Here is a 20,932-nt window from a genome sequence, read left to right on the forward strand (position 1 = left end):
GGGGGCCTCTCGCCCCCCCCCCCCCATCCCCGGAGCCGGAATACCTGGGGCCGCTCAGCCCGATGCCCGCCTCGCCCCGCGCGCCGCCCAAGTTGCCCGGTTTTTGCAAGTTGCAAGGCTGCGGCTGTCCCGGGGAGGCTGCGGGCTGCGGGGGCTGCAAGGGCTGGGGGGTTGCTGCGGGCCTGCGGGGGGCTTGGGGACCGGGGGACCCTGGGGGCTGAGGGGGGCTGAGGGGGCCGGGGGACTGCGGGGGGCTGCGGGGGGGCTGCAAGGGCTGCGGGGGCTGGGGGGCTGCAGGGGGCTGCGGGGGGCTGCGGGGGGCTGCGGGGGGGCTGCAGGGGCTGCGGGGGCCGGGGGGGTGCAGGAGGCTGCGGGAGGATTCGGGGGGCTGCAGGAGGATGCGGGGAGCTGCGGGGGCCGGGGGACTGCAGGGGGCTGGGGGGCTGCGGGGGGGCCAGGGGACTGCGGGGGGGCTGCGGGCTGCGGGGGCCGGGGGGCTGCGGGAGGCTGCTGGGGGGCTGCGGGGCCCGGGGCCTGTGGGGGGCTGTGGGGGCCGGGGGTCTGCAGGGGGCTGTGGGGGCCTGCTGGGGGCTGAGGGGGCCGGGAGACTGCAGGGGGCTGCGGGGGCTGGGGGGGCTGCGGGGGGGCTGCGGGGGGCTGCAGGGGGCTGCGGGGGGAGCTGCCGGGCCCCGGGGTCTGCTGGGGGGCTGCGGGGGCCGGGGGACTGCGGGGGACTGCGGGAGGATGCGGGGGGCTGCGGGGGCCGGGGGGCTGCAGGAGGATGCGGGGGGCTGCGGGGGGAGCTGCGGGGGCAGGGGGGCTGCAGGAGGATGCGTGGGGCTGCGGGAGGATGCGGGGGGCTGCTGGGGGGCTGAGGGGGCCGGGGGACTGCCGGGGGCTGCGGGAGGATGCGGGGGGCTGCGGGGGGAGCTGCGGGGGCCGGGGGGCTGCAGGAGGATGCGGGGGGCTGCGGGGGGAGCTGCGGGGGCCGGGGGGCTGCAGGAGGATGCGGGGGTCTGCTGGGGGGCTGCGGGGGCCGGGGGACTGCCGGGGGCTGCGGGGGCTGCTGGGGGGCTGAGGGGGCCGGGGGACTGCAGGGGCTGCGGGGGCCGGGGGGCTGCGGGAGGATGGGGGGGCTGCGGGAGGATGCGGGGGGCTGCGGGGCTGCGGGGGCTGCGGCCTTTGTCCGCTCGCCCTTCCGCGGGGGCGACGCAGCCCCGCGTCTGGCCGGCAGGTGGCGCGGTTGCCCCACGGAGAGCCGCCGCCCGAGCGCGAGAGGCGCCGCCACCGGCCGCGGGCGCCCCCCCCCCCCCCCCCCGCTGGGACCCGGCTCCCGCGGAAGACCCGGGGCGGCCTGGAGGGAGGCGGACGGCGGGCGGCCTGGGGCGGGAGCGCGGGGCCGAGGCCGGAGTCGGGCCCCGTTAGCGTCGGGGGAGGCGCCCGAGTCGCGGCGGAGGTCGCCGGGCGGCGGTCGGGGTCGGGGACAGGCGCGGGGCCGGGGCGGGCGGCCGTCGGGGCGCGGGGCTGGGCCGCCCTCTCCGGCCGGCGGGGACCGGGCACCCCCGGGCTGAGCGCGGGACCTGCTCCGCGTGGCTGCGACCCGGCGCCGTCGGTGGCCGGTGACCGCCCTCCCCGCCCGGCCGCCGCCCTGCCCGCGGGTGTCGCGGCCCCGCAGCTGGGCCCGGGCGGACGCCGACGGGGGGGGCGGGGCGCGGGGCCGGGGCAGCCCGGGGCGGTCCGACCCTCGGGCGAGGGCGGGACGCGCAGGGCGACTTCACACCCGTTTTCCTGCGTGCGCGGGTCGTCTCCTCGGTCCCGCGCCGTCCGTGGCGGGGGGGGGGCGCGCTCCAGGGCCGGCGCCGTCCGCGTCCCGGGGGAGGGCGCCCCGCAGAGCCGCGGCCGCAGCCCCGGGAGACCGCGCGCCGCGCCGAGCCGGGGGCGGGGCCGCGGGGCCGGGGGCGGGGCTTCGCGGGCCGGGGCGGGGCTGGGGGCGGGGCCGCGGGGCCGGGGGCGGGGCCGGCCGGCCTGCGCGCGCCCCCATTGGCTGCGGGCGGCGGACGGGCGTGCGCGCGTCACGGGCCGGGCCCGCCCCCTTGGCGGTGTCCTCGGCCCGCGGCGCCCCGAACTTGAGCATTTATTCCACTGGGATAGGAGCGGCGGAGCGGCTGGCACCGGCGAGCCATGGCGGGGCTTCGGCATCTCGCCCTCTTCCCGCTGCTCTTTGGGATTTGCGACGCTGTCACCGGCTCCAGGGTGTACCCCGCGAACGAAGGTGAGAGCGCGGCGGTCCCCGGGCCCCGGGGCACAGGCGGGTCTGCGGGCGGACGTCCCCGAGCGCGAGGCCGGAGGGAGCGAGGGGTCCCCGGGAGCCTGCGCCCCGGGTCGGCGGGGACTGCGGGGATGCGGGGATGCGGGGACTGCGGGGCCCCCGCGCGGCGCCCGGCGACCCAAGTTGGCGGCGAAAGGACAAAGTTGATGAGCCCGGGCCGGCGGGGCGAGCGGCAGGCGTCCGGGGACACGCGGGAGCAGCGCGGGGCTCGGGGAAGAGGGAAGCGACCGCGCGGAGCGGTCCCAGCCGGCCCGGGCAGCGGGGGGCGGAAGCCGGGAGCGGCGCGAGGCTGCGGTGCCGCCGGTGCCCGCACGAGCCGCGGAGCTCGGGTTCTGCAAAGTTTCCCGAGCCCCGCGCTCCCCGGGACCGGCTCCGGGGCGCCCTCGCGGGCCGCGGGGACCCCACTGCGGTGGCTGCGGGCGCCAGCGGCGAACCCCGCCGGGCCGGGCCGCGGAGGCCACCCCGGCCTAGGGCCCGCTGCGCGCGCATCCCCCGCGGACCTCGGAGCGCGCCGGCGGCCTCCCCGCACGGGCGCGGGCGTCTCGCCCCAGAGCGGTCCGCGCGCTGCGCTAGTTCGGGCGGAAGGCGCGGGACCCCCCGGGCCTCCCGGCGACCCCGCGCGTCCCTTCGGACGAGCAGCGCAGACCGCGCCTCCGCGCACGGGAGCCGGTGAGGACCGTCCAGCTTCCTCCGTGCGCGCGCGTGTGAGTGCGAGTGTGTGCGCGTGTGAGTGTGCGGGTGTGTGCGCGTGTGTGCGAGTGAGTGTGCGCGTGTGCGTGTGCGCGCGTGGGCGAGTGTGCGCGTGTGAGTGCGCGTGAGTGTGCGCGTGTGCGCGCGTGGGCGAGTGTGCGCGTGTGAGTGCGCGTGTGTGTGCGCGTGTGTGCGCGTGTGACAGTGTGAGTGAGCGCGCGTGGGCGAGTGTGCGCGTCTGAGTGTGCGTGTGTGTGTGCGCGTGTGTGTGTGCGCGTGTGTGTGTGCGCGTGTGTGTGTGCGCGTGTGTGTGTGCGCGTGTGCCCGTGCACAGATGCGCGCATGTGGGCGCGCGGGGGCCCGCGTGGACGCGGACGGCGCTGTGCCCCGCGGGAGCGCCCGGACCGCGCGGTCGGCGCCCCCGGCCTCCCACAGCCCCGCTGCCTCCGCATCCGTCTGTCCATCCATCCGTCCCTTCGTCCGTCCGTGCGTCTCCGCGGACCCCGTCCGTGCATCCCCGCGCAATCCATCATTTCCCCTGTTCCGAAGGAGGGAGCCAAAAGCCAACTTAGCCTCGGCTGGGCGGCCGGGACCCGGAGCTCGCCAGGCGGAGGCCCGGGAGAGCGCACACCTGCCGGCGGCGCGGTTGGGAGGCGAGGGCGCCCCCCGGCCCCCGCCCCCCCGCGCCCCCCGCGCCCCCCGCGCGCCCCGCGCGCCCCGCGCCCCCCGGCCCCTGCGCCCCCCGCGCCCCCGCCCCGCGCCCACGCCCCCGCCCGCCCCCTCCTCCCAACTGGCTCGGGGGCTCCTCGGCCGCTGCGCCCCTCAGTCCCCGGGCTCGCTCCTTGGTGGGATCCTGCATCTCGCTTCCCCCCGGCGACTTCGCACACTTGTTAGGACGTCCCCCGAGACCTCTGGCACCGGGCGGAACGGAGATTTTCTTTCCTCTTTTTTTTTTTTTTTCCCCTCCGCTTTCTCGCCTCCTCTTTTGGAAGGAGAACTTGGGAGCGCCAGACAAAAACGGTGTGGATGGGGCCGGAGGCTGATGTAGAACGAAGGGGGGTGTCTCCCACTCCCCCACCGGCCCCTCCTCCCCCCTAAAAATTAATTCATTTTGTTGCTTTTTATTCCCATCACGTTTCCTTTTCTCCCTTTTACCCTCCCTTTCTACTCCCTCCCTTTTTTTGTAAATTGGGTCTTATTGTTCCTTTTGTGTCCCTAATCCACCTTACATAAATCCAAATGGATGTAGCGGGCTTTTCTCTAGGGACCCAGAAGAGGGAATGGGGAGGGGGGGGGGCGCACAACTCCGGGCGGGAGCGACCCAGGGAACGCTCTACATTTTAAAATAATTAAGAGACCCTAGGAATTCAGGCTTGTCGGGAAAACCAGGAGAAAGCAGCTGTTTTTAACTCTTTCGATTTGGGGATGCAAAGAGGGAAGGTGGGCGGAATTGAGGGGCCTGGCGGTGAGATGGAGCGTCGGAGCGCCCAGGAGCCAGGGGAGGGCTCCCCATTCCCACCCCTCCCCCAGCGGAGGAGCCAGCCTCACCGATCAAATTAATAACCCAGTGGTTCCTTTGAGCTGGGCCTTTCGACCCCCAGGCCTGCAGATCTCGGTGGGAAAGAGAATGTGGAGAGGTTAGGAATCCATTGTGTCCTTTTCAATGTCGCCGGTGCCTAGGACATTTCCAGCCTGGGTGGGGTACAGCGGCTCTGTAGCCTTCCTCCCCTTTCCCCTCCCCAGGAAACCTTGACGCAGGCGCTTAGGTGCAGCACAGACAGGAGATCTATTAGGCCACACTCCTCAACCTAGAATTCAAACCAGTGATTTCCTCCTAGGCTGGGGAGCACAGTCCCCGGTCGTCTTCCAAAAGACCCCGGGAAGAGAACACTCCATTGAGTTGGCGTTCTAATTCCGCAGGTCTGCCCTGACCCCTTTCTGAAACTTTGATATTTACCCAAAAAAAGCAGCAGTGGATGCCACAACCAGGACCTGTTTATTTGGTGCGGGAGGGAAAAAATGAAATTGTAGAGGAGAGAGCCTCTTCATGGCCCTACGAGTGCTCTCTGTTCTGTTAGAATTCACTTGTGGCTCCGTCACCTCGCCGACGAGTTACGCGGTCATCCGAAACTTGCAAAAACAAATAACTCTAGTAGATACCAGACAGAGATGAATGCGGATTTTGCTCTGGAGTGTAACTGCCCTACGTAGATATATTTATTTTTTGAATTGTACTTGAGATTCCCTATTCATCCTTTTTGGAAAATGAATCAGCTCAGTCCTGGGATGGAATTTTAAATGCTAAGCAAGTTAAATAAATAAGAACGTGCAGATTTAAAGAGGGGAAAAGATCAAGTAAGTAATGATTATTTACATAAGTGAGACCGAGTTTAGGTTTTGATCAGAGTTGGATATGCACACCCCCAGCACATATGGAAACGCTCAGGCAAATGGTTTTTGTAGTATTGGCTTTTTTTGCAATTGGAAATTAATCCATTTTTTTCTTTGTTTTCTTGCAGTAACCTTATTGGATTCCAGATCTGTTCAGGGAGAACTTGGGTGGATAGCGAGCCCTCTGGAAGGAGGGGTAAGTTCCGAGTTGCTCTCTGATCCAAAGGGTAAAAAGGAATGATTAGCAACTTTCCGAGGGTCCTAATGGCTTGATTCTTGTTGATTGTGGTGAGGGGGTCAGATTTCCACCATGGCCTATGAAGTGAATTACGCTTTGTTGGAGAAATCCTATACTCCCTTTGGATAGCTCTGTCATGGAAGAACTAGAAACCAAAAGGGCAGAAAGGGGTTTCAAAGTTAGGAGATTGGTGGAAGCATAGACTTAGATGCCTGTTTAAAACTAAAATACCGACAAGAAATACGATCCAGGAACCAAATTAGAATTTGTGCCTATTACTGTGATGGCCGTGAAGTCCCTGACAGGGTTAATTTTAGAGCAATTGTTCTGTTCCCAGATGAGGAGAATGAATAAATAAAGATATCAGGGACAAAACATTTCTGATTGTACCAGGCACAAGTTTAGTTCGGGGCATAAGCTACACGGCGGGGGGTGGGGGGTGAGGTTGGGGGTGGTGGTGAGAGGAGCGTCCTTACCTCTCACAACCTTAAATCCACTGTAGCTCTCTTGCCCACTGAGAGGGAAGCCCTACGAACTCGTGCCAGGGGCACAACACCCGCAGAGAAGAACCCAAGCTTTTGTATTGTTGGTGCTGAATGTACTAAGTTGACGTGTTGGGAACCTCGAGCCTTTGGGGAAGGGCAAGCTGGACTATAAGTATGAGAGCGCGCTTCACTGTCCATTTCTTCTGAAATGTGCCCCCACCGCCTCCCTCTGAAGATTCAGAGGATGCAGTTAGGGCAGTGGCCCCCGTTCTCCGGCTCTGCCCTTCGGAAGAAGAGGGCAGGATGACTCGGCTTTGGACAGAAATCAGTATAGCTTGTAACTCTGCCTTCTGCCAAGTTTAAGTAACTCTCACATCCGTTAAAAATTAAGATCATTCTGCCTGCATGTGCTTGATAATCCACGGCTGAATCACTTGATTAAAAGCAATGGAGGTGAAAGACAGGGAGGCTCTCGCAGAGGGAGATGGTCCTGCCAGCCAGCGCCCAGTATGGGGCTTCACACCTGTCCATTGAATAAACAGTAGAGGATCAGAAAAGGTAAAGATTCACAGAGACTGCTGTCAAAGACAGAAGGTCTTAAAAATAAGGCAAGAAACTTGTCACAAAAATGGAGAATTTTAAGGCGTCTCTTCCCACAGCAGGCCTTGCAGCCCGGGTGAAATAAGACAGAGATTTGCCTGGCCTTTCTGTTTTTCTGCCTGAACTTGACTGCAGTTGGTTGGATCTCTGCTGAAAAAAATTCTAGGCGGCCCTCAAAACCATTTTTTTAAAGGGAGGGAGAAGTGATTGGCAGGCCTCTGGCAGTGTAGACAGGCTGTATTCACTGCTGATTGCAGGCAATTGCCCTCAGTCCTTTGACTGTGAAGAAAGGTACAGCTTTATCTTGTGAGAGTCAGACTCTTGTTAATCCTATACCCTGGAAAGGTCACTGATTCAGGGAGGCTTTCCCAGGCTACCCCAGGAGTAAAGCTCTGTAGACTCCGCGTATTAGAACTCCTGGCAAAATTGAAGGTGGAAGGTATTAGTGCTTTAAAAATTTAATGAGTCTTATTTTCTACTGGCTGCTCTCAAGTTTGGAGGGAGAATGAATGCATCCTGTATGATTTGGGATCCAACTTGTTACACTAAATATACATGTGACCTGTTTAAAGGCAAGGAATGACGCATTTTTGAGTACTGCCTGTGGTCTATCTAGTTTCTGGAAAGCTTTCACTGCAACTTAATAGGCCATAGACATTCCATAGCCCGCACCCACCCCCAAGCTGCCCAAGGAACACCTGCTCACTTCTTCCAAACACGAATCTTCTTTCTGGTGTCTTGAAGTCTCTTAAAAACGATACCACGCCTATATAGCTGCTCGTGTCCAACCGAGAACTCTTTAACGGGCTGAATGTAGGCTCCCGAACGCAGGATGCAGCATCTTTCTTTCCTCAACTATGAAGTTTTGTTTACGTATCACAGAATTAGCCATTCCCACACGTGTAGTGGCCATTGAGAAATGATGTGCCAAACTATGAAGTTCCATTAATCTGTAGATTTTGTCATCAAAGAGAACTTTTTCAGGTTTAGGATGAAGAGAGGAATTAAATTACCTACCAACTCTGGGTGGATTTGCTTGACAAAAATTCTTTTCTATCTGAAGATGAAAAGCACATTTCTGTCTTTGGGTTATTTTGAAATTTCTGTTTGTAGCTCAAGTGGTTCACATCTCTCTCGGCTGGACACTGGGGGTCATGGTTTTGTTGATAAATAATGACATTTATTTGTTGTTCTTGTTAAAGACAAATAAGAAAACTTACTTGACGATCCCACAAAGTGAAATATGAAATAGAGTCAGAGACAACTGGCTGTTCTTCTTTTTTTTTTTTTTTTCTGTGTAAGAACAACTAAACAGAAAATAAGAATAATAGAAAGTAATGGCCTCTGTTGGTAACAGTTGTAGCGAAAGCCTAATTTCTTGGCAGTGTTCATTTAAAGGAGTGTTTTGAGTTTCTGACACTGATTGTGAAACACAAAAGTGAGGTGAGATTTGTCATCATTTTGGTGAATTGATCAATGTGTTTAGACAATTAGGGTCAGGCTGGAAAATTCACATTAGACCCGGACTATCCTGTATGAACTCTGTGGAGATATCCCTGTTTGCTTTCATTTACATTGATAAATGTGTTTTTCCGTATTCCCTTTGTTCTGAGATGAGAAGCATGCTGAGTGGGTTTTTTTTTGAAGGTGGAGATCTATTTTTGGATTTACATGAATTTCCCCAAATAAGTAAATTACTGGTGATTTATTGCTTAGCGGATAAAAAGAAATTTTAATCACCACAGGGCACTTATCCCTCCCAGTTCCAACTTTCATAATGGTAGCAGATGAAAGGGATACTGAATTTTATGCAGTATGGCCCTTCATATAGTAACATTTCCATCCATTAATAGTTTTCCAATGCACAGATGGAAAACCCGTTAAAAGAGACATTATGGTTCTGTGTACTTCGTTGGATTGAATGGAGCTTTAAGTGGAGCTATTATAGAATATGAATTTTTTTAACTATCTTTTTTCTTCTAATTATATTCATGTGTTAGATACTTAAGCTGATTTATACCAGATCTATATAAATGCATTACTGTAGTTATTTGTGAAGAATTGGAGGCTGCCTACTAGCCTTATAGGAGCCCCCGAAACAATCTTGATGCTTTTAGGATTATTTTTAAAAGCTGTGGCAAGAGAGAGAGAGAGAGAGAATTTTTACTACTCCAGTCACCGCGAATTCAGATTGTCCCACTGCTAGAATCTTTATGGGAGGAAGTAGATGGCAAAGAAAACCTCACCACCCTTCTTTAATTTTGTCGGGCTTTCAATCATCAATACCACCTACTATTTTATTTTCAATATGCAAAGGGTAGTTAGAAGCAAAGTCTGTGTGCATCCTTGTTTACTTATGGGTATATGTCTTAAAAATAAGAATACTGAATTGAATACATTGCTCTGAAGAAGGGTTTCATTGTTATAAATGACAGTGGATTTGAGAAATCCAACCATCAAGTTAACTATCTTCCCAGGATTACCAAAACCAGAAGAGTGAGATTTTTCTTTACCCCTTTAAAGAATAGTGACAATGCCAAAAAAAAAAAAAAAAAAAAAAATCAACTGACTTTTTTTTTTTTTTTTAAGACATTAGAGAGCAAAGTTCTGACAGGAGCATCACTAATTATCTGATAATTGTCTTCCTTTGGCAAGCTTCTTTCTTCCTGCTCTTAATTTGCAGGTCTCTGCTCAGTTGTTGAAACAATACACATACTAGCTTTTATTTTATGAGTAAATTTGAACTGTTGCCACTTGAAACTGTAGCTGTTGTAATAGGTGAATCTGAGGTTGTGAGACCACTACCAGCGACTGCTGGGAACTCATAATCCCTAGATCTCCCCATGCTTCTGGATTTTAGGCAAAAGAATGAAACAACCACAAAAAAAAAAAAAAAAAAGAAAGAAAGAAAAAAACAAACAAACGAAACCCCCATCACACCCCCCATAAAATACCATCTTATCTCCCATAAGAGGTTTGTTGCTGAGGCTTGGTGCTCGGTAGCTTCCTTCCTCCTTGCAGCGAGAATCCTCAGTGTCCTATGAGGAGGGTAGAGTGGAACTGGCGAGTCACTGTGTGATGACACTCTGTAATCGACACGTTTCCTTTGGATCTTTGCAGTGGGAGGAAGTGAGTATCATGGATGAAAAAAACACACCAATCCGAACCTACCAAGTGTGCAACGTGATGGAACCCAGCCAGAATAACTGGCTCCGAACTGATTGGATCACCCGAGAAGGGGCGCAGAGGGTGTACATTGAAATCAAGTTCACATTGAGAGACTGCAACAGCCTTCCGGGTGTCATGGGCACTTGCAAGGAGACGTTCAACCTCTACTACTATGAGTCAGACAACGACAAAGAGCGTTTTATCCGAGAGAGCCAGTTTGCCAAGATTGACACCATCGCTGCTGACGAGAGCTTCACCCAGGTGGACATTGGTGACAGGATCATGAAGCTGAACACCGAGATCCGGGATGTAGGGCCGTTGAGCAAAAAGGGGTTTTATCTGGCTTTTCAGGATGTGGGGGCTTGCATCGCCCTGGTGTCCGTCCGGGTGTTCTATAAGAAGTGTCCGCTCACCGTCCGCAATCTGGCCCAGTTTCCAGACACCATCACGGGGGCTGATACATCTTCCCTGGTGGAGGTTCGAGGCTCCTGTGTCAACAACTCAGAAGAGAAGGATGTGCCAAAAATGTACTGTGGGGCAGATGGTGAATGGCTGGTACCCATTGGCAACTGCCTATGCAATGCTGGGCACGAAGAGCGAAATGGAGAATGCCAAGGTAAGGAGAGCCATATTGTACTTTTCATTAGGCCTTAGTGCACGTAATTAAATCAGAGATGAGACTAAATGGAGTAAAGCCAGTAATTAGCAGCCCCTGTGGGATGTGGTGGGACAGAGGGGTCTAATGAGTAAGTGCTATAGCTCCAGGTGGCAGGGCTAAGACGTTTCTAATACTGACAAAATAAATGATGCTGTGTAATCAGCAGAAGGCCAAACACATTTGCTAACAGGCACTCAGCTCTGCACCGGCTCCGTGGGCCCTCTGAAATGTAAATGAACGAGCTCAAGAAACAGACCTGATTGATCCTCTCCTCAAGAGGGCAGACACATTTTGCAACCATAGTTTTCCTGCCCGTGGACCTGGTAGAATGGCCAAGATGCTAAATCTCTCTTGTGCCGTATGTTATATCCATATGATATAATACGCGAATGGCTTCCGTGTGAGACCAGGATCGCCTTCCTGCAGTTCCCGCCTGCTAGTTAAGATGCAGCTGTGTGGGGAAAGTACAGTGTTTCCTGCCTCCGGGGCCCGTGTAGACGCGGTCCAACGAAGTAGAGTGACAAAGTTTCAAGTGCATTCTGTTGCACGGAGCGCCCCTTGCTAGGCTCTGCGAGTGACATTAATCTTGATGAAAGACCTCTTGGTTTCCCGGAGGAGGTGATAAAGAGATAGTGAGAGGCTTATTTGATCTGTGTGGTCACAGGCAATAGCGAAATTGTGACCCATCCTGGTTATTGAGTGTTTGAAGAAATGTAGACTTTTATATCATGTGAATTACTACTTATCGTATCACTAAAGTGGTTTTTTATTTAATTTTTTTTTTCTTACATGGAGTTTGGCGTATGCGATTCTTTCTTCCCTTATTCCCCCTTTCTGGGGAGTTTGTAAAATCTTTTTCTCTATAGCAGCAGCTTCGTTTCCGAGTAAGGGACGAGAGGAGTTCATGTGTATCTGGATTGCTGGTGCTGTGTGTGGATTAAGGCCTAGAGAAAATCAGTTATCCCAAGGTTTTTGTGTTTGCTTGGTGTTTATTTTTCGTGATTATCCATAGTCTGCTGCCGCCAATCTTATTACGGTGTAACTTGGGTCCCGACTATAGAACAGATCTGATTCATCTTTTCTCGGGGTGATTGTTGAGCTGTAGACTGATTGCCACATGGTTCATCTGATTTGGTGATTAAAGACCCCAAAATAACTGACTGCCAAACAATTTGTCTGGCATTTCAACCATCTTAATGACAGGGCAGGATTAACTGTGGGACAATCCAATGGGAATTAACAGTGAATAACCTGAAGAAAGTTGCATTTTTGGTCATTTGATGTTGTAAGTTATGCATTCTTCCCTTTTTATAATTTATATTGTTTTATTGAAGTGGTGTTCTTGATTTGCTAGTAGTTTCCGGGAATGGATAATAATTGGAATGTCGTGATTTCATTACAAATAAAATAATAAAGGCTGGGTGCCTCTCTTGTCGACTCAGAAAAGGTGAACTTGTAAATTTGAAAATTGTAAAGCTGGAATTTAAAGGTGTTTGTGGTTGTTGTTTTTGCAAAGATTGATTTCTTGATCGTTGTGTTAGCTCTTGACTTAGCAACTACTAGATAAGCTGTACCAAAATGAAATCCCAAATTGTATCCTGGGATTAGTGCTAGAACATATGCGAGTGCATCGTTATTGGCACCTAAATTGCAATCATCATAGCAGGAACAGTGACATGAGCAGGGCAATGACACTGCATCGCATTTTAGGGTAAATTATTCTGCCTTTTTGATTTTTGCAAGAGAGGACTTGCATGTCTTCACATGTCAAGATTCATATATATATATATATATTTTTTTTTTTTTTTTTAAAGGAGAAGAAGAAGAACACCATTGTCTTCCATTTTTGCTCTGGCATGAGTGCATCTCTCTATCTAATGTCATGGATTTTCAATTGTTTCAGAGCCCAGGAGCTCATACATGGTTACATGGTGAAACTCGTTGCCATTTTTACAACCCAAATTAGAAAAAGAAGAGAAAAAGATGGAGGGGGAGTGAATATAAAGCCAATTGAACATTTTAGGGGTTTGCCTTATGGACATAATCTTGGGAATCCAGGTAATCGTGTGCTTCATGGGAGGGGGTGCGGCTCCCCGTTTTAGGCTCAGTCCGTTTCTAAGCAGACTATTCCTAACACAAGGCCAGATATTTAACGGAGGGAGAGGTTGATTACAGACGATTTTTCAGAATCTTCCTTATTCTCATTCTGGCTACCTGGGTATTTTCTTTGCTGTTCCTAAAATGAGCAACTCCTTCAAGAAGACATTCCTTGAACAAAATCATCTTGTGCTTTGTTTATTTGTTTGTTCATATTACTACCAAGTAGGAGTGCGCTGATGAATTTAGGGAGGAAGGAAAAACTTGAACAGCAAGATTCTTCAACTCCAAACCTAAGGGAGACTTTTTAAGGATGAGTCAAGAAAAAAATAAACAAATAAAAAATAAAGATGAGTCAAGACCATAAAAACCTTAGGAGTAATAAAAATGGTCATCTCCGTCCTTGACGTCATTCCTGGGAAGCACCCAGGTAGAGCTGAAAGGACACTGAGATGGAGACATGTGTTCCAGTGTGTTCACACAACTGTATGACCTTGAGCATGTTTCTTTTTTTTTTTTTTTTTAAAGATTTTATTTATTTATTCATGGGAGACATAGAGACAGAGAGAGAGGCAGAGACACAGGCAGAGGGAGGAGCAGGCTCCATTCAGGAAGCCCAGTGTGGGACTCGATCCTGGGGCTCCGGGATCACACTTTAAGTGAAAGGCAGACACTAAACCACTGAGCCGCCCAGGTTCCCCTTCAGCATGTTTCTTAACCCCTCTGAGCTTTGGTTTCTTCATCTGTAAAATGGGTTGAAAATAATTGCACTTTGCTTACGGTCTTGGACTTGGTGACGTAAGGTTAGTAAACCTTTTAGATCCCAACGCCTTAAACCGACGTTGATGCTAGTTCTTTCCATGTAGTTCGTTGACTACTGCGCTCTTCCCACCGTCTCAGCCGTGGACTTTTAAGGGTGTTTGAACTGAAAGAGCGAAAGAGTTCATTTCCCAGCCCCTCTCGGAAGTCAAGGCTAAAGATAGGAAGGAAGCCTTGCCCTTGCCCTAACAAAGAGTAACGTCTGTTTTCACACTTCATGTTGAAAAATGATATTTGGAGAGTGTCGTTTTTATTTCTCCCCTGTTGGAAAGAGAACTTTCCTTTGAGTGAGAGAAAAGTGGTTTGGGGGCAGGCCAAGAGAGACCCGGGTGCAAAGAGGGCTTCAGAAGGGATGTAAAGGGGAACTGGCAAGTCTTCAGAACCGTGGCAGCAGGTTCCTCCCCAATTGTCTTTTCAGTGGACCTACTGTTGCAGGCTGAATGGAACAGGTGAAAGGTCACCCACTTCCTCATCCATCTTCCTTAGGGTCTGCGAGGTCAGAGTGAAGATGGATTAAGATCTTACACGTTTGACAAAGGATCCTTGGGCAAAAGTGGCCCCGGGTGGGTGGGGGCCTGGGCTGTGCTGTTGTTTGAATCTAACCCTCATCATCTGCCCACGTCCTCAAGGGACCTCGGAGACGCAGCTCCACTTCCTCTTCCAAGCCGCACACGCTCATGCTCAGGGAGGCGAAGGATGGGAGCCACGTCAGGGGAGTCAGGGGTGAGGGCTGGGCGGTGGCGGGCTGGCCTCTGAAGCAGCTGCGAGTTCCTTCTGCTCTTGAAAAACATTTTCTGAAATGACTTGGCTCCAAAGCAGGGCCCCAAAGAGCAGTGGTAGCCACTCATCTGGCTTCCCAGGGGAACCAGGGCTGGCGGGCCTGGGCGGCCGTGGGCACTTGCCTGGGGATCGGCCGCAGAGGATGCGTCACTGCCTAGTGAGCCCGGTGACCAGGTCTCCTCCGACTGTTGGAAGAAACCGAAAACACACCTCAGGCACCCTCCTGCCTCCCCACACGTGTGTGTCCCCCGGTGAGGAAACAAACGGCCCAGATGTCTTCCAGGGCTGTTTTCATGGCTTTGAAAATATTAAACACACAAAGAGAGGAAAAAGATTCTTTATTAAAATATTTTCTGCTTAATTAAAAAGCTGAGAAATGAAAGGAAAGTCGCAGATTTACTCTGTGAAATATTAGTAAGCACTGTTTTAGGGAGTGCATATAAAAATGATATGAATAGGGACACCTGGGGGGGCTCAGTGGTTGAGTGTCTGCTTTTGGCTCAGGTCGTGGTCCCGGGGTCCCGGGATCGAGTCCCACATCTGGCTCCCTACAGGGAGCCTGCTTCTTCCTCTGCCTGGGTCTCTGCCTCTCTCTCTATGTGTCTCATGAATAAATAAATAAAATCTTTTAAAAAAAGGTTTTATGAGAAAGAACAAGATAGACATGTTTTGATGGCCATAACAGAAATATTGGGCGGCCCGGGGGGGTGGGCTCAGCGGTTTAGTGCCGCCTGCAGCCCAGGGCGTGATCCTGGAGTCCCGGGATCGAGTCCTGCGTCCGGCTCCCTGCATGGAGCCTGCTTCTCCCTCTGCCTGGGTCTCTGCCTCTCTCTCTCTCTCTCTCTCTCTCTCTCTCTCTGTGTCTCTCATGAATAAATAAAATCTTAAAAAAAAAAAAAAGAAATATTTCAGATTGGTGCTCTGAAAAGACGGAGTTTATGTTTAAACAACAACAACAACAGCCAAAACAGAAAGAAATGACTTTGTCTTCCCACCCAGTGGAGTGGGAAAGACCTTAGGAGAAAGGCAGTGGAGAGGAAGCCTGGAAAATAAAGTCCCGAGAGATGCTGCTTCATATCCTTTCCACCTTTGAAATTTTTCTTCTACCTTTGAATCGTGTCTTTAAGACTCAGTTGCTTGAATCACGTGGCTGCTTTTATCTCCAGCTTTGAAGCCTGGCTGTGATCCCTGAAAGACACACTTCTTTATATACAAGAAGAGCAGGGTTTAATTATTGTGCTTTTTCTGTTATACTTTTTTTTTTCTTTTCCCCCTTCTGCGTGTGACCCGGGTGCTTGTGCACCCGTGGATCGTGGAGCCGGCTCTATGTGGGGCGCACAGAGCGTCGCGCAGGGAGGAGCTCAGTTAGGGACCTCGGAATACGGTATTTAAGATGTGATGACTTATTTTAGTCTGAGCTTCCTCGTACCTTTCAAAAATGAATGAAGACATCATTATTCTGTTTAAGACTTGAGTCTTTGGGAAAAAAAAGACCGAGGCCTTGGCTTTTCCGTCAGGACTTACTGTGCAAAGTGGAAGTGGTCACGAAACAAGTTTGACTTTCCTATCATTGAACTTGACTTACTTAAGGTTCACTTTGTTGTTGTTGGTTTAATTGATGAATTTAACTTTATCAATTAAAGTAGATTGATGAATTTAACTTGAATTGATGAATTTAACTTTACCAAAGAATAGCGTGCTTCGAATTCTTGGAATTTTTATGCGTTACCACTCTTTATAATGTCACCCAGATATTATCTCTATACACATGTGTTTTCGAAATGAACTTTTTCAAAGTTCAATTTTAACACTGAAAAAAATCGAATCATCCTCTTAATTATCATCTTGTTTTTATGACACTTGACTATTTATCATGGCCGTCATTCCATATTAAAGGATATTGCTAAAATAAAATAAAATAAAATAAAATAAAATAAAATAAAGGATATTGCTTTTCTTCCTTCACCCTTTGTAACTACTAATATTCTATAGTATCAATATCTCTTACTCTATATAATTTCTTTCCTTCAGTGGTAGATATTTAGCTTTCTTAGTTTTTCCCAGCATTATTTGTAAACAAACACTTTAATTCACAAATCAAACAGGTACGATTTAGTTTAAAAATTGAACGATCCGCCTTGCTTTGTTATTTTCCTGGCTTTATGTTGGACGAGCGAACTTAGTCAACTTTCTTATCATGACTTTGTAAGTCAAGAAGCCCAGTGCGGTATAACCGGCAGGTAACACTAGGGATGATTACAGAGCACAGTGGGGTCTCATTAAATGTTCATTGAATGAATGAATAAATAAATGTGTAAGGAACTGTGGCCTCTTTCATATTAAACATTTAGTGGGTGGAGTAAGGTCTCACAGAGTCAAGATGACATATCCAAATCTTTGCATGTGACGTATTGATGAGGTCCTTGCTTATAATTCTTACTTCTGTTGGAGCTTAACTCTTTTCACCATGTTCCTGAAATCATCTCAATGCCTGAACTTTCACAAATCTCTGCAGTGCATGGGTCAACTCTGCAGTGTGTAGCATAAAATGGCTAAGACCTGTTTTTGGAGTTCGAGACCTGTGTTTAATCTCCATGTGCGCGACTCAACCAGTCATGTGATCACGGACACTAACTGAAGCTCGAGTTCGTATTTGCAGATTGGTGGCGATCGTATGTTCTCATGTATGATACACGAGAGCACGTCTGCATGGGGCAAAGGGTTTCACACAGCGTCTGGCATCATCAGGCACTTAGTAAGTGGAAGCTGTCATTGTTAATTATATTTTTGTGAGGTAGAAATATGTGGACAGTATGGGTTACTTGACCAGTGCCTGTCCAACCGTGAAAGCAGTTCATTTAGGTTCCAGAGTAGAGGTATTTTTTGTTTTTGTTTTTGTCTGGGGGCCGGGGGGCAATGGTGTTACATAAGCAGGGGTAGGAGATGGTGTGAAATGGCTGAGAGGCGTTGATTAGATCATCTGCTCCCCATGTCCCAGGGCAGAAGTTCTCGAAGTGTGTTCTAGCTGGATTCCCCAAGACCCTTTCTGGCGGTCTGCAAGGTCAAGACTTTTCTTAATTAATCACTAAGCTATCATTTGCCTACCACCTCTCTCTTTTCACGACTGGAGTTTTTCTAGAGGCTTCTTGATGTGCGGTATCTCATCAAACTGAATGTAGAAGCAAATCGGAGAATCCAGCTGTCCTCTATCAAAACAGACATGAAAGATGTGCCAAAAAAAAAAAAAAAAAGCAAAACAGTGCCATTCTTATAACTAACGTATTTTGGGGACATATAGTTATTTTTTCATTAACATGTTATTTGTGTAAGCATGTGATGGGCAACCACTGATTTTTAAAATGCCTTAATAAGTCGTTACTTTTAAAATGTCTCAATTTCCATTCCTAATGGTAAATATTGACAGCTTTAAGGCAGAGAAACAAAAGCGTCTTGGCATCCTCAGTGTTTTTAAAAGGGTAAAGGGGTCGGGAGACCATCAGCGTTTTAAGTTTCTCTGGCGGGCAGGTAGGGGGCCCTTCTGTTAAAAATTAGAATGAGATCAGGAGACTTCTGCCAACTTTCGGAATCTGGGAGATGAAGGTAGCTTAGAAGAAGGGCCCCTTCTTTATCCGACCCTTTAGATGTTTCTATAAACTGAGACGGCAATTTGTAGCTTTTAGCCTCTTAGAAGCTGTCTGTGTCCAAGAAGGTGGCTTGGCGCTCCTCGGTTTTATTGTCCTTGGGAGACGGCATAATTAACGAGGTCTCAGCTGTCCCCCGGACCCTGAGAGACTGTGTCTTTTTCACTTGGGGCACAAACCCTTTCTCCTGTGCCCTACAGCTGGTACCCCTGAGCTGTTGCTTCTGGGGGAGGAGAGCAGGTGAGGTCACTCCCTTCCCTGATCCGAAGGGTAATTAATAGTCCCATGACTAAATGGACATTCTATGAATATTCAGGGTCTGTTTCGGCGTCTCGGGGAACAATCCTGTCGGAACCGCTTACAAGTCCCTTTGGAGGCTCCGGGCGTTTTCTGGGTGAATGCGGGTCGTCAGCTGTCGGCCCCGGGTTGCATTTCCAGGCCGCGGAGCCCTCATTTGCATACTCTGTAAGCGCCCTCATGCAAAACAGCACACCCATTTCCCCCTCACACAAAGGCAGCGAAGGCTTCCTCTGGCAACTCCAGCCAAAATCTCCTTCTGTTTATGCAGAACCCAGTGATTTAGACACCATGCAAATTAATTCGGTTTTGATTTGAATGCTTCCAGAGATCGGGGGCGGCGGGGCAAAGAGTGGCCTGTTTGCCCTGGGCTCTTTTTGTGCCACCCCCACCCCCGAGTGGCTGGTTGTCACTCCCCGGCCCCCTTTGCCCCTTGCAAAACAACCCAAGCTCCTGCTGCTCATTTTATTCTGACCTTTGGAAAGTAACCTAGTTTTGGTGACTCCTTTGGCTGGTCTGTTTAGTGACAGCTTCAGCTGGAATCTTGCAGCTCTTTCTGAGTAGGAGGAGATGGCACTATTCAGATTATGCGAGGAATGTGTAGAAGTATCCCCACAAAGGGCTTGAAAAAAAGATCGGAAAGCAAAAAGATAAAATTCTTTGAAAAGGAATTGTCAGACCTCAGGAAGTTCTGAAAATAGGCTTCAGGTCACTAGTGCTGGAATCCATTCATTACTTCAACAAATAGAGGCTGAAGGCATATAGCTTAAGATCGCCGTTGGTATTTTCATCTGTTGCTACATGGATGAACCAGTACATCAGTCTTTGTACCTAGACTCACAATTAAAAGCGCTTATCTTCGCGTGTGTCCCAGATAACCTCCTTGAAAAGGCGTGTTGACTATAATTCTGCTCCTTATTCCGTTATGTGCATTCACTTTGGGTCGAACTGTCTTCCCATCCCACCCAGAGTCTCCAGATTGACCTAACCTTTGCTTTCTTCCCCTAGAAATATGGAAACGCAAGCACACTGCATGTGTGACCCAACAGACCTCCCTCTGCTTGGCAACGGCACTATCTTCAGAAGGGCCATGATCATATGCATTCTATAAAGTAGAAGAAGAGGCCTTGGCATGAAATGTTTTTGAAGTTCAATTAGTTTTGAGTTCAGGCTAATTTCACAGGGCAGAAAACGGGCATAGCCAGACTTTGCAGCGTAATTAAGTGGAGGCAGGGTCAGCTAAAACAACATCGAAATGTGGAAGAGCTTTGGTTCAGCTCCACATGGTCTGACAAAGTTTGATGATGCTGTTCAAAGTCCATTTGGGATGGATTATTAGGGATTAAAGAACAGCAGAAGGCTCTGTACTTGGTGTGTTCTCTGGTGTCATTAGTGGATGAGAAAATTCAGCTGCTTATCTGGCTCTTGTTTCTAAGGATGGATTTAAACAGACCCACACTACTCAAAGGTGATCTTAGTAACCTCTTCTTAATAAGTTACAGATCTCAAATTGCTCAAAATCCTTAAAATACCATTTGAAGTAAGTTGATTGATAATTATCATTTCCCCTACGTGTACAGATATTTTCCGCAGCAGTACAAAGCTAAAGTACAGTTTCTTAATTACCCAGATAATCCTGTTTGCTTGTATTTTTAAACTATGAAGTGCTGGGTAATTATTCAATTCTTAATAGAAGGCAAATGGCAATGTAAACAATAATTAGGATGTTAGACAGACTAATGCGCTTCAAAGCAAATTGGATTTTTTTCATACTGTTCAGCATGATGTCCCATAAAGCCAACAGTTTAGAAGCAAGGCAGGAAAGGTTCCTTTTTGTCCATATTTTATGGCGGTATCTCTTCATGGCTTGTCTCTGTGAATAGCAGTTTGCCCCGATGAAGCTGGCGGTGCCCAGGCCAAATGTTTCCGTAACAATCGCTTCCCTGCTGCTTGACATTTGGCTGTGTTCTCCTGGGTCTCCAGATTGGTCCTTTGTCTGCTTCAGATCCCAGGGGTCAGAGGTTAACAGAATACTGATTTACTCCCATCACTCCATGGCAGGTAAATATGGGCCAACCTCATGATGAGTTAAGACACAGCCCGGTGAGGAATGCAGTTCTCGTGGGCTTTTGTCCTTACAGTCCCTGACTTAAGACCCCAGGTTTCCCAGTTACCATCTTCCACCTCGGATCCTTCGTTAGGAGCACGGCTGCCTCTTCTTTTATGGCCTTGTCTCGCTGCTAACCATTCGTGGCTCCCAGGCTATCCCCAGGAATACACGGCCTGAAAACTATGAGCAGGTCATGGCTTTGGCTGCTTTGATTTTACAAACTCAGTATGGTAATACTTTGCCATCGTGGCGCACTCCACTCTGTCTTCTTGTTTTATCTGCAACTGTATGTTTCATCGATGAAATAATAAACTGATGACAAAGGCCGCAGACAAAGATATTTTCGTGTTGGTGCTGTTGCTCTCCCTGCTTTTCCCTTGTCTGGTCTTCATGGTGTGTTGCCAGTGAGAGGTGTGATTAAACGAATAATTGATTTTATTTTCCGTTTTTATCACTTACGGGGATGTCCAAGCATTCATCAAGATTGGTCTTATTAATGTTTTACAACAGTTTAGTTACTTCAATCTCAAGTTTTTGCTCCCCGGGGGTTAATGCAGGCCGCGCCATAGGCTACTTCCTAACTGGCTGTGATGCACACAGAGGCTTTTGAAGTTTAACGTAGTAGGTTT

General features: G+C 50.6%; 1 protein-coding gene across 3 annotated transcripts in view; it reads left to right on the forward strand.

The window, feature by feature from the left end:
* Positions 1-2,036: 2,036 nt before the first annotated feature.
* Positions 2,037-20,932, forward strand: part of EPHA4 (EPH receptor A4) — a 142,694-nt gene continuing 123,798 nt past the window's right edge. The window contains exons 1-3 of one of the 3 annotated variants that reach the window (XM_026002072.2): positions 2,037-2,272; positions 5,539-5,606; positions 9,854-10,517. In XM_026002072.2, coding sequence (XP_025857857.1) covers positions 2,182-2,272; positions 5,539-5,606; positions 9,854-10,517 — 823 coding nt within the window. In that variant the 5' untranslated portion in view covers positions 2,037-2,181. The remainder of the gene's footprint in view (positions 2,273-5,538; positions 5,607-9,853; positions 10,518-20,932) is intronic. The other 2 variants (XM_026002073.2, XM_072742180.1) reach the window with 2 other exon arrangements.

This window comes from Vulpes vulpes, chromosome 16, assembly GCF_048418805.1.
Source record: "Vulpes vulpes isolate BD-2025 chromosome 16, VulVul3, whole genome shotgun sequence".
Classification (NCBI taxonomy): domain Eukaryota; kingdom Metazoa; phylum Chordata; class Mammalia; order Carnivora; family Canidae; genus Vulpes; species Vulpes vulpes.